The following is a 12,391-nucleotide window of genomic DNA, read 5'->3' as shown; positions in this document are numbered from 1 at the left end:
AGCAATTGCATGGGACTGACTTTCAGGATAGTACTCCTGTGTATTGGTGCAGAAGCTGCAGTCACATCTCATCATTAAAGAACTTCTACTTGCAGCAAAGGGATAAACTGGAGATGGAAGGGTTATATATGCCCACACCCTCCCTGACCGGGTGGCTTGATTAGCAGAGCAGCAACCTCACCCCTACAGTTCAGAATGCAATCCAGAGACCTGCTTTCTTCAACTTGCACAAATGAATTACAAGAGACAGGCGGCTGCTTCTGCAGTATGACTGCACCTTGCTGCCACCAGCCTGCTGGCTGGGATGCTGGAGGGAGAGACTTGTGACAGGACTGGATATTTATTTGATTTATGGTCTTTTGAGTTACTGTAGATATTTCCCAATCCCCAGAGGGCTTACAATCTAACAGGCCTCATTGACTAAGCATTTTTTCCCACAGACACAGAATGGGAGAAAAGCTTTAGTAAATAAAGCCCTAAGTTTGTACCTGAGAAGGGTGAAGTGACTTCCCAATGTCAGGAGTGGCAGCAGCATTTAAACCCTCACTTCCCTGGTTCATAGCCTGTTGTTCTAACCAGTAGGCTACTCCTCCACTCAGGGCAGCAGGGTGAAAAGAGACATATGAGATTTGGGATGGGCTGAATGAAGTTTGTAGTCAGGGCCAAATTTAGGTATAAGCATGTGTTCGGTCTACAGTGTGTGGCATGGTACAGGCCCTCCCATTCAGCCTTGGGGCCTGAGATGTGGATGAGGTTGTACCGGCTTACAGCCCTAGCTGACAACTATCAGGAAACTCCAGTATTTTATTCAAATTACCAGGCTACTACAAACATAACTGAGATCCCACTCCTTCACAGTGCCTGGTACTTGCCTTTTGCGTTGAATGGGTATAGGCAACTGTCCGGTGGGATCTCAGATGGAAGGCAGCTGGAAGCTGCTGATTCTTCCATTTCTCCTTTCCCTGCAGGGGCACTGATACAAGAAAGCAGAGAAGAGCCACTCTCATCGAACCACCTTTAGGTGCTTCCTTTTGCAGGAGGGGGAGGTGCTGGAGTGGGACAAAGTAGCTCTGGATTCCACTGGGACGGAAAGGGGAGGGAGCTACCCTAGAGCACCAGACAGGCCAGGCGCGATTCGTGGGAAAGGAGTCGATTGCTGAAAGAGCAGAGGAGAATGGTGGGTGGGGAAAGGGGATAGAAGACGGACACTATTGTAAGGGAAGAACTAGTAGGGGAGATGTGTAACTTGAAATAATAAAAGTGATAGGAAAGGAGGAGAAGAGAACAAACCCACACCCCTTTCCCCTCTATACTGTCAGAGCGATCAGAATTCAGAAGTTCCCAGCTATGCTTACAGCCCCAGTATCCTATTCCTCCCCTCTCTCCTAGCTTTTGCTCCCTAAGAAACTGCCCCGCCCTAGTTACCTGGTTTTATTATGCCCTCCGGCTACTTTCGCAACAATGTAAAATGGTCATGCTAATAAACCTTTCTGAATCTTGTTCGCTACCAGGTCTTCCACCTCCCCTTATCCCATACACTCTTTGATTGGATATCATGCCCTTCTAACCAATCTTCAAATCGTGAATTGTAAAAACCTTTATTACGCGGGCTGACTTCCGCTGGCGCTGCATGAAAACAGCTTTACCCAGTCCACACCTATCAGCCTGCCAGGACCGCCGATTCACAAACAGAAAACTTTATTGGCCCGTCTCCTCCCCGCCAGACAAAAGTCACACTCTGCGGAAGGCTTCCAGGTAAGTCGCCGGTTATCCTCGTCCGGGTTTCTATCCCTTCTTCGCTTGATAAAAAAAAGGCACTTGCAGAGAGATTGCACCGCTAACAAAGGGGAATTCGGCACCCGCCAGGTAGGGCCCATACCGGACCGGATCCGCCCTCTATTGACGTCAGCCCAGGCCAAAACTGGGACCGCCTCACCTCCTGACGCAAGCAGCCAACGAGAGGACCGCGTCCTTGCCCGTCCGACTCCTCGCTTTCCCACCAATCGTATTTGCGAAGAGGAATGACGGAGGCGGGCTCGGACCTATCAGCTGAAAGGAAGTGGGACAGGCCGGAAGAAGATTGCGGTAGGGCTTGTTAAGCGCCCTGGTTGAACTGCAGTTTTAGCATAGGGCGAGACGCTTCGCTGTCAAAAAAAAACACACAGGGCTTCTTCCTAGGAACCTACTTTGTATACGGCTACCGATCCTGTTACTAAGGGACCCGCCTTTTGTCACCGAGCAACCGTTTCCGTTACTAGGGATACTGCGAGTCACCTAGCAACTGAACATATTTCTATGGATACACTGCCGTCACCGAGCAACTGACCCGTGACAGGGAACCTGCCCCCCTTCCCCCTCCAAAAAAAGAGCAACCAACTCCGTTACTAGGTACCCGCTTCCATTACCCTCTCAGTAGGGACACACCTGGCACTGACTTCGATATTAGGGACTCACCTTTATTGAGCTACCGACTGTTATTTGGGATATGCTGCCGATAGTCGAAATTTGATCGCATAACCAAATAACTAACCATTTTAGTTAGGACCAAACCCAGTCTTGGAGGAACCTAACCTATTACTAAGGCCCTACCTGGGCACAGAGCAACAGATCTAGTTATTAACCGATTAATTAATCCAATTACTAAGCATAAGTTGCTGAGGAACCTAACCCTGTCACTGAACAAGTCTTAATGAGGCAATTGAGTCTCTCCCCGAAGAGCTATCACGAACCCTCCCTCCAATGGTCTGCAGGCGTGGATTTAGGCTTAGGCAATTGCCTAGGGTGCCAAATTTTGATGACAGCAAGGTGCTACATACCCAGGCCAAAGGGAAGTGCAGCTGTGCTAAGAATGATCCTGCTCTATGAGTCCACTTCAAAGGGGTACTGCTATGGCACTCTGGAGAGGAGTAGGGGGAGAGGGACTTCACCTACTATGTGGTCTCCCACCCCCACTCTCCAATCCTGCTTATCCTCAATTCTCTTAACTCAGGCCCTGATACTCTCCTACTCAGTCTCTTCCCACATTCTCACTGTCTGTTGTGACTCATTATGGAACAGAACTTAGACCATTGTTTTCTGTTGAGCTTTTTTCTCTTGCTTTTTCAAGAACACAGCCAGAAAATGGAGACTTTGATTCCAGTAATCAACAAACTGCAGGAAATTTTCACCACTGTGGGAGCTGAAGTTATCCAGTTACCGCAGATTGTGGTTATCGGCTCTCAGGTAATGCCAGTCAAGGATTGGGATCTGCATACCTTTTCCACATCTCTGTACTTGTACAGTGCATACATTTACATACACACACATAGATATATAGACAGATATATTCACACACATGCACACTTGTGTAAAGCCTGCAATAGGGTGGGGGCTGTTGTATTTGTCAGAAGTTGGCATTGTACATCTTTCATAAGGGGAAACTCATTTTACTTATTTATCTCTTTCACGTGTCATATGTAAAATTATGCAGAAAACACTTGGAGCCCAGTATTGTGATGGTTTCCTTCCAGTCTGTGCCTAAGGGAAAATCCTTAATAATGCAGTGATTATAACATCTTCCCATCCTGTAGCAGCATATGATTGCTGCCTCTTTCCATCCTATCACATATATCTCTGCTTTTTCATGTTTGAGTCCTAAATTGGAGATCACATGGAAGCAAACAGTATACCCCTAATTTATGGTGGGTTGCATAAGATTTTGATAATGTGCCTATGTTTTTTCTCTCACAGAGCTGTGGGAAGAGCTCAGTACTGGAGAGCATTGTGGGCTGGGACTTCTTGCCAAGAGGTTCAGGGGTGGTGACTCGGAGGCCTCTGGTTCTGCAGCTGGTTCATATTGCATCACCTGAGGATCGAAAGCAGGCAGCTAGTGGAGACACGAGTAAGAGATTTTCAGATTAATGTGCTAAGGGAAGGAGAGGTGGAGATTACGATGAGATGAGGAGAAGGGATTGACTGCAGTGAGGTGACAGGAGGTGGTACAAGTGCAGGCTCTGGTGAGGTAAATTGAGGTCCCTGTACATACTCCGATCAGTCCAGACTCCTGGGTTTTGCCTCCCCTTCAGCAGATGGAGGCAGAGAAAGTTTTCCTGACACTGCCTCTTAAGACGAGGTGCCACCTGCTGTCTCTCAGTATTTCTGTCTCCAGCAATTGGTGGAGGTGCAAAACCTGTAGTCTGATTTAAAAAAAAAAAAAAAAAAAAGAGAGAAAAGAGATGACAAGTAATTTAGCAAGCCTCCTAGGGGGTTGTAAGGTCCTGGTGGGGCCATCTCCCTGGTTAGTGAGGCAAACGAGCATGGGGTTGGGGACCCTGATTGCTCGGTATCTTGGCACCTGTCTGGTTAAACAGCTGGTGGTGGTTCCAGTCTTCTGCACCCTGAAGGAGGGCCAGAGCCTGCTGTCAGTCTCTCTAAGGGACGTGCTATTTTCTTTCCTATTTATTTTAATTAAAAGTCTTAAAAAAAATTAAGATATGGTGGGGCAGACCAGTCAGATGAAAAGAGGGGGGCAAGTCTTGGAGGGAGAGTGCAGTAAGATGAGAGGCAGTAAGGTAAAGACAGAGTGGAAGCAAGTGAGAGGCTGACTTTCTTTTTCTGTTTCCTGCTCTATCCCTCTATCCGCTTGGGTGCTTCTATGAGTTCCTGTGAGGAAGGGAGTGAGGCTGGACTTTTGAGATGGATTGTTGCGGAATTATTGACAGTTTTCTGCTCTCTTCAGGTATTATGGCGGAGGAGTGGGCAACATTCCTGCACAGCAAACACAAGGTATCTGTCATGCCTAAAACCAGATAAACCATCTCTAAACAAGCAGAGATGATGCTGACTCAATGGCAGTGCAGACCCAGAACCCTTCTTCTCCAAGAGTGAAGTACAGAAAAGATCTTTTGTTGCCTCAGAGCAGCCTGAAGCAGATCCATCCGCATTTCTGTGCAGCATGTGATAGTGTCCACCTCCTTCGTACATCGTGAGGTAGATACTCACCCAGTGCAGTTTGGAACAGTTGCTTTCCTCTGCTCAATACAGTGTGGGACAGATCCCTCCTTCTGCTTGGTGCAGCATGGGGTGATCCCTCCTCCGCCTCCTCCTCTGTGCAGTATGGGACAGATCCCTCCCCCCCCCCGCGAGGCTTGTGGTGGATCTCTCTCCTTATGGGAGTAGATTGTGGAGCAGATGCACACTTGCTATAAATAATGGTCTTTTTTTCCAGGTGTTTACTGACTTTGATGACGTGAGAAATGAAATTGAAATTGAGACAGAAAGAATCACTGGAACTAACAAGGTACAACATTTGTCACTTAGAAATTGTTTATCTAAATAATGAAGTGGGAGGTATGGAATCCAGGAAGGAGGATGAAAGAGCAGATATCAACCACTGTCACTCTTGGATAATTATAAAGTGCTTATAACGACTCATAAATTAATCAATGCAAATTCTCTCCCATGGGAAAACTTTTTTGCTGCGGATTTATCAACTAATGGTTCTTAGATCCTTGCAAAGGGGTCTTTTAGATATACCTTCAGTAAAGTCTGCTCGCTGTCAGTAACAAGAGACTGCATTTTCTGTGGTAGCTCCTATCTGGAACTCTTTGCCTGAAACACTTAAGAAAAATGGAATGTCTGAAGACTTTTAAAACCTTGCTAAAGTCTTTTCTTCTTAGTTGGACATATACATAAACTTCTGCAAAAGTCAACTTATTTCATTATGTTGACATGATATTAACACTGGTTCCCTGTACGTACCCAGATCAGTCCAGACTGCTGGGTTTTGCCTCCCTTCCAGCAGATGAAGACACAGAAAAACTTTGAGAGCACCCCCTCCCCTTAAGTCGGTGTGGTGCCTGCATCTCTTCAGTATTTCTCTGTCTCCAGCAGATGGAGGTGGTGCAAAACCTGTGGTTCTGAACCAGTTTGGGTTCCTAAAAAAACAGTCTCAGAGCAGTTTATTATTTTAGCCAGCAGGACAGAAGAAACATCTTGTTTTTCCTTCCTTCCAGGGAGTTGGCAGGTCCTGATGGGAACTCCGCCCCCCGTAGCAGGTACAGCAGGAGCCAGGCTTGAAAGCCCGCAGTGCTCTCTTTTGTTTGTGAGGTGTCCGGGGTGATACCGGTGGTCCAGTCCCCGTCCCCCGTTTCCCCCACCCCCACTTCTCTGCTGGGATCAAGAGAAGCCTGCCTTTAAGCGGTATAGTACTTAAAAAAAAAAAAAAAATTTGTTACACGGCTCTGCATGCAGCAGGGCCAGTCTTAGTTTTCTCTTCAGCGGGGGACTGTGTCGGCAGACTCGGGGGGGGGGGGGGGGAGGGGAGTTTCTTTGGCTGGGCATCAGTTTGCTTACTTCTCCTTGTAGCGGCCATGCCGTGTGAGGCTCGTTCAGGCTGTGGAGAGTCAACCTTGCGGCTCTCTCGCGTGGGTCTGTGCTCACGTTGCTTCCCTGGCGGGGAGGGAACCTCAGGAGCGAAGGCAGGGACCTCAGGCAGGACCCACGGTGCGGGTAAACATCCCGCTTCGTAGCAGGGTGATGCCGATCTGTTTCCTATAAGTGCGGGAACAGTGGCCATCTTAAAAACTTTTTCTGCCACTCAGGAGAAGGCGGCTGGGGGAGGGGCTCTCCCGCTGGCTCTGTCACCTGCTGCAAGAAGTCTGGGGGTCCCTGGGGACGATTATTCTGTTTTTTCGGACGATGAACCCATTTCCCTGGAGGGGAATTTGGCAAACCAGCCTGCTTTTACTCCGGATTTTGTGCTCTTGATACACAAAGCCTATTTGGCTAGCCGGTCTCAGCAGGGGGGCGTTCCTACACAAGGTCCTTGTTCTGGTCCCCTCGAAAAGATCCCCAGGCGAATGGAGCCATTGGGCTTGGTCCGAGTCCGGAAGATCAGGGTTCTGGTGTTCCAGAGCGGTCCGGCTGAAGCTCCCTCTGGGATTCTGGAGCCTGTGAGTCCATTACCTCAGGACACGGTCCCTGCTCCTCCTCTCGGCGGTGGCCCCAATCTGGATGAGGACTCTGAAAAGCCTTTGCCCCTGGTTGGGGATGATCCGAAATTCTCCACTTATTTCACAGGGAGGAATTGGAGTTTCTCATTCCTTATGTCCTGGAGGAAGTGGGGCTTGCCCTTCCCCAGGATGATCTGGGCCAAGACATGGTTGATCCCGTTCTGGCCTGCTTAAGAGGCCCAGCCAAGATTTTTCCCCTGCATCAGATGCTTCAACAGCTGTTTGGTCCATTGCCAGAGGAGATTTTAGATCTGGAGGTTCCTAAAGTGGATGCTTCAGTGTCAGCGGTCACAAAGAGGACCACTATACCGGTGGCAGGTGTGGTGGCGCTTAAAGATCTCCAAGATAGGAAGCTCGAGGTTCTCCTCAAACAGATTTTTGAGGTCTTGGCCCTCTGCATTAGAGCCACCAATTGTAGTAGTTGCATGCTTCAGGAGAGGCTCAGGTGGGTGCCGCAGTTGCTGAGTGCAAGAGATCTTCCACCTCAGAAGTCAGCACAATTGGAGCACCGTGGCTTATGGAGCGCGGCTGCCTTATATGACCTGCTTCGTACTTCCTACCGAACAATGGTATCTGCCATGTCTGCCAGGAGACTCGGCTGATGTTTCCTCTAAGGCTCAACTTGGAGCTCTTCCTTTCAAAGGCAAGCCTTTATTTGGGGAGGATTTGGAACAACTGATAGTCATTGGGCAGCAAGAAGGTCCACAAGCTGCCTGAAGATAAACCTAAGGGATCCAGAGGTTTTCTTCCAACATGCTCTCACTTTAGGGGGCAAAGACACTTCCGCCAGAGAAGGGCACCTGCCTGCGTCAAACATTGGGGAGGTCACAATCCTGGTCTCAGTCCTTTTGACGGCATCTAGCGAGCCAAGATGGGACCAGACAAGGTTTCATTGGAGCCAGATCCTCGCAATGAGATGCGGCCGACCCGTACCTTCATCCCTGTCATCAGGGGATGGTTGTCCTTTTCTACAAGGAATGTGTCAAGATCATCTCGGACCAATGGATTCTAAGCATCATAGAACATGGCTATGCTTTTGAATTTGCTCGTCCTCTCGGGGATCTTTTTATGATATTGCCCTGCAGTTCTCCCATGAAGCAGATTGTTCGGCAGACCCTCAACAGACTAGAGTCCCTAGGGGGCTATCATCCCCATTCCCCAGGAAGAACAGGGAGCGGAGCATTATTCCATCTATTCAGTGGTGCCGAAGAAGGAAGGCTGTCAAGGTGCCACATTTTTGGATGGAGACCCTGCATTCGGTCATTGTGGCAGTGCACAGTGGGGAGTTCCTGGCCTCCTTGAGCTAATGGAGGCGTATCTGCATATCGGGATCCACAAGGATCATCAGAGATTTCTTCACTTCATGATCCTTGGACAGCACTTCCAGTTTTCTGCCCTCCAGTTCAGCCTGGCTGCAGTGCCTCATACCTTCACCAAGGTGATGGTGATAGTGGCAGCAGCCCTCCGGAGGGAGGGTGTGTTGGTTCACCTCTATCTGGATGACTGGCTTATCCAAGTGAAGTCGGAAGATCTCTGCAAGCAGGCAGTGGAAAAGGTCCTGCACCGGCTGAGGTCGCTCGGTTGGGTCGTCAATCAGGCCAAAAGTAGTCATCTTCCTTCACAGGTCCTGGACTTCTTAGGGGCAAGATTCGATACTTGCATGGGCAAGGTCTTCTTTATGGAAGATTGCATTGACAAGTTGCAGAAGCAAGTACATCGTCTCTTGGACCTTCCGTTGCCCAGAGTGTGGGATTATTTACAGGTTAATTCCAAAATTAAGCAGGTAATGGTGAAGATTCCAATGATAATTCCAAAAAATATTTAATCTTCACTATTGTAAATAATTCCAATTAATTGTAATCTTAAAGATGTTTAAAAGGAGGAAAAAGACCTCAGTACCAGTTTCTTGGCAAGAACTCAATGGTATATATGAGGTTATTTCAATTATAGGTCTTAAAAAAAACCTCCAGACCCCTATTTCATTTCTTTATTCAAAACAAATTTTTTATTTACATTTTCTGTATGTTTTTTTTCTTAAAATAAATCTTTCAATTGACTTTTTTTTATTATAATCTAAAATATTTTCACTATGACAGTAATTTCCTATGTGTGACAATGGAGTTCATAGAAGATAGAACTTATGCTAATCCAATTAAAGTCTCTCAGGAACGTAACTTATTTCCTCTCTCAATCTTCTGTTCTCACTGAATACATTGTTTACAATTGTATCAACTGACTTGGAGGCATAGATTGAAACATAGTATTGGATATCAAGTCACTTAGCTTAATCTTGAATTAGGTGCACAACCTTCTCCTTCATGTGCAGACATCGGTCTGTATCCCACATCTCGAATTTGGCAGGGACAGGAAGGTGGTTACAGAGAACTATTCATATCAGAGCCACTTGTTAAAAAAGAGCTGATATTAGCCAATGTTTTGCTGACAGGCTGTTTCAAGGTTCAAAAACTCAATAGTGATTTCTTACATCCGTGTGATTTGTCTCCAGCGGACCTCCATTGGGTTCTGAAATCTGAGAGTTTCAAATTTCCTTATCGCTCACAGAATCCGCCGCATCCAGTCTTGGCTGGTGGCTTGTCCAGAAACATCTGAGGCCCGTGGTGGATCTCGAAGTGCCTCAGTGGGTGATAGGCTGGTGTCAGTGGTCACTTTCAGGCTGGGGAGTAGTCTGTCAGTCCCAGTCGGCCCAGGGACAGTGGTCGACGGAGGAAGCCCAGTGGTCCATCAAGCACCTGGAGACCAGGGCGGTATGGCTGGGGTTAGAGTTTTCTTCCTCTCTTGCGCAACAGGGCAGTGTGAGTCCTCTCGGACAATGCGAGGGCCGTGGCCTACATCAACCTACTAGTGGCGTCCCACATAGCGGGGACCGACAACGTGCAAAGCGGATTTTCTCAGCTGCCAGAGGCTGGATCTCTGAGAATGGGAGCTGTTATTGGAGGTGATGTCCCTCATCTCCCGAAGATGGGGCATTCCTCATCTTGACTTGAAGGCAACTCGAGCAAATGCCAAGGCACCCCATTTCTTAAGTCGCAGATGAGAACACAGAGCGAAAGGGGTCGATGCCCTAGTACTCCTATGGCCACACGGGGTGCTGTTTTACGTGTTCCCTCCATGGCCCTGATCAGCATGTTGCTAAGAAGGATAGAGTTACACACGGGACCAATGATTCTCATGGCCCCGGAGGCCCTGGGTCGCCAATCTAGTCAACCTCACGGTGGACTGACCTCTACGGCTGAGCCATCTTCTAAACTTGCTACATCAGGACCCTATATTTTTCGATCAGGTGGATTGTTTTTATAGAACAGTCTAGCTTTTGAAAGGAAACACCTAAGGGAAAAGGCTTTTCGGAAGCTGTCATTTCCACCCTGCTACGAAGACTTCTCCCTCTCTGACTTATGCTCTGGTCTGGAAGGTTTTTGAGCTTGGTGTCGTGAACATAGTACTTTTCCTAGGCAGGCCTCGGCGCAGATTCTGGCCTGCTTGCAAAAAGGTCTCAGCAAAGGGTTGTCCTTTAATTCCCTTTGTGTACAGATTGCGCCTTTGGGATGCCTCAGAGATAAGCTTCAAGGAGCACCCCTGGTTGCACATCAGAAGGTGGTTCATTTCCTGCGAGGGGCGAAACATTTGAATCCCCCAGTTTGCCCGGTATGCCCGCCTTGGAACCTTAATTTGGTCCTCCAGAGTTTTTTGTGAAGCGCCTTTTGAACCTCTGAGGAAGTCCACCCTGAAGGATTTGACTGTCAAGACTGTGTTTTTGGTGGCAATTTGTTCAGCCCGGAGGATTTCAGAACTTCAAGTCCCTCTTGTGCAGTGAACCTTTTTTGCGCATTTCAGATTCTGGTGTCTCTCTTCGGACAATGCCTTTCTTTTTGCCTAAAGTAGTCTCTGCTTTCCACTTAAATCAATCAGTGGAGCTCCTGGCCTTTCCCGATGTCGAGGGAGATGTGCCTCACTCCAGAGAGTTAAGAAGGCTGGATGTCAGGAGGGTCCTGTTGCATTATCTAGAGGTTACTAATCTGTTTCGCTTGTCGGATCATCTTTGTCTTATGGTGTGGTGCTAAGAAGGCTATAATGCGTCAAAAGCGACCATAGCCCGTTGGTTGAAGGATGCTATCGCTTCCGCCTACATTTGTCACGGTTGGCCCATTCTAGATGGTCTTAAAGCACACTCGATTCGGTCGCAGGCCACTTCCTGGACGGAATATCAGTCTCACCACAAGAAATTTGCAGAGCAGCGACCTTGAAGTCCTTGCATACCTTTGCTAGGCACTACTGTTTGGATGTCCAGGCACTGGATGTCCATTTCAGAGAGAGTGTGCTTCGAGCAGAACTCTCAAGGTCCCACTCTAAATAGGGAAGCTTTGGTACATCCTAGCAGTCTGGACTGACCCGAGTACGTACAGGGAAAGGAAAATTTGGTTCTTACCTGCTAATTTTCGTTCTTGGAGTACCACGGATCAGTCCCGATGCTCACCCTTTGGGTAACTATTTTTTGGGGGGAGTTCACTCGAACTATCCTGGCTGTAATTGCAGTATTTGTTGGTAGGTTCCTTACTGGCTGAAGAAGGGTACAGGTTTTCTTCTTTATCCTGTTCACTGTTTTTTCACATGTTCATAGTTAGTTGGTCATTTCTTCTTGTCCACAGCTTGGCTTAGTTTCAGACTGTTCGATTTCCTCTGCTTTGGTAATGTTTATACTGAAGAGATGCAGATAGCACACTGGCTTAAGAGGGGGTGCTCTCAAAGTTTTTCTCTGTCTCCATCTGCTGGAAGGGAGGCAAAGTCTGGACTAATCCGTGGTACTACAGGAACAAAAATTAGCAGGTAAGAACCAATTTTCTTTTACTTTTTAGCTTGAGAGCATAGGAAAACTTGGTTCTTACCTACTAGTTTTGTTCCTGTAGTACCACTGATCAGTCCAGATTCCTGGGTTTATTCATCTATGCCAGTAGATGGAGACAGAGTATGTAAAACTGACACTGCTTTATATACACTGATGTCACCTGCAGTTCCTCAGTATTGATCTGTACCCAAGCTAAATGCAACAAACCACAAAAACATTCCAAGATAAACTGATAAAACTTCTGATATCTGTAATATACAACAGGTGAGCAGATTATTCTACATCCTCCTAAATTGGGCGGGTTCTGGACTGAACCCATGGTATTACAGGAACGAAAATTAGCAGGTAAGAAACAAATTTTCCTTTCCCTGTCCATATCCGGATCAGTCCAGATTCCTGGGATGTACCAAAGCTCCCTAAACAGGATGCGACCTGGGGAGTCCCGCTCATAAAACACTTTCTCCAAAGGACCGAGACTCACGATCCCCCCCCACATCCAGCCGATAATGCCTTGCAAAGGTATGCAGAGACTTCAAGT

At 47.6% G+C, this 12,391-nt stretch overlaps 1 protein-coding gene across 5 annotated transcripts in view; it reads left to right on the top strand.

Moving 5' to 3' along the window:
• The first annotated feature begins 1,590 nt into the window (after positions 1 to 1,590).
• The window catches only part of LOC115095113 (dynamin-1-like protein), a 101,178-nt gene continuing 90,377 nt past the window's right edge, over positions 1,591 to 12,391 (top strand). For 2 of the 5 annotated variants that reach the window (XR_003857694.1, XM_029608372.1), the window contains exons 1-4: positions 2,893 to 3,222; positions 3,730 to 3,880; positions 4,718 to 4,764; positions 5,207 to 5,278. Coding sequence is in view for 4 of the 5 variants with exons in the window: in XM_029608372.1 (XP_029464232.1) it covers positions 3,049 to 3,222; positions 3,730 to 3,880; positions 4,718 to 4,764; positions 5,207 to 5,278 (444 nt within the window). In the remaining variant the exon portion in view is untranslated. The other 3 variants (XM_029608400.1, XM_029608392.1, XM_029608381.1) reach the window with 3 other exon arrangements.

This window comes from Rhinatrema bivittatum, chromosome 1 (assembly GCF_901001135.1).
Source record: "Rhinatrema bivittatum chromosome 1, aRhiBiv1.1, whole genome shotgun sequence".
NCBI classification, from domain to species: Eukaryota; Metazoa; Chordata; class Amphibia; order Gymnophiona; family Rhinatrematidae; genus Rhinatrema; species Rhinatrema bivittatum.
Note: the sequence above shows the minus strand (reverse complement) of the source record. Positions and strands in the feature narration are given on the sequence as shown.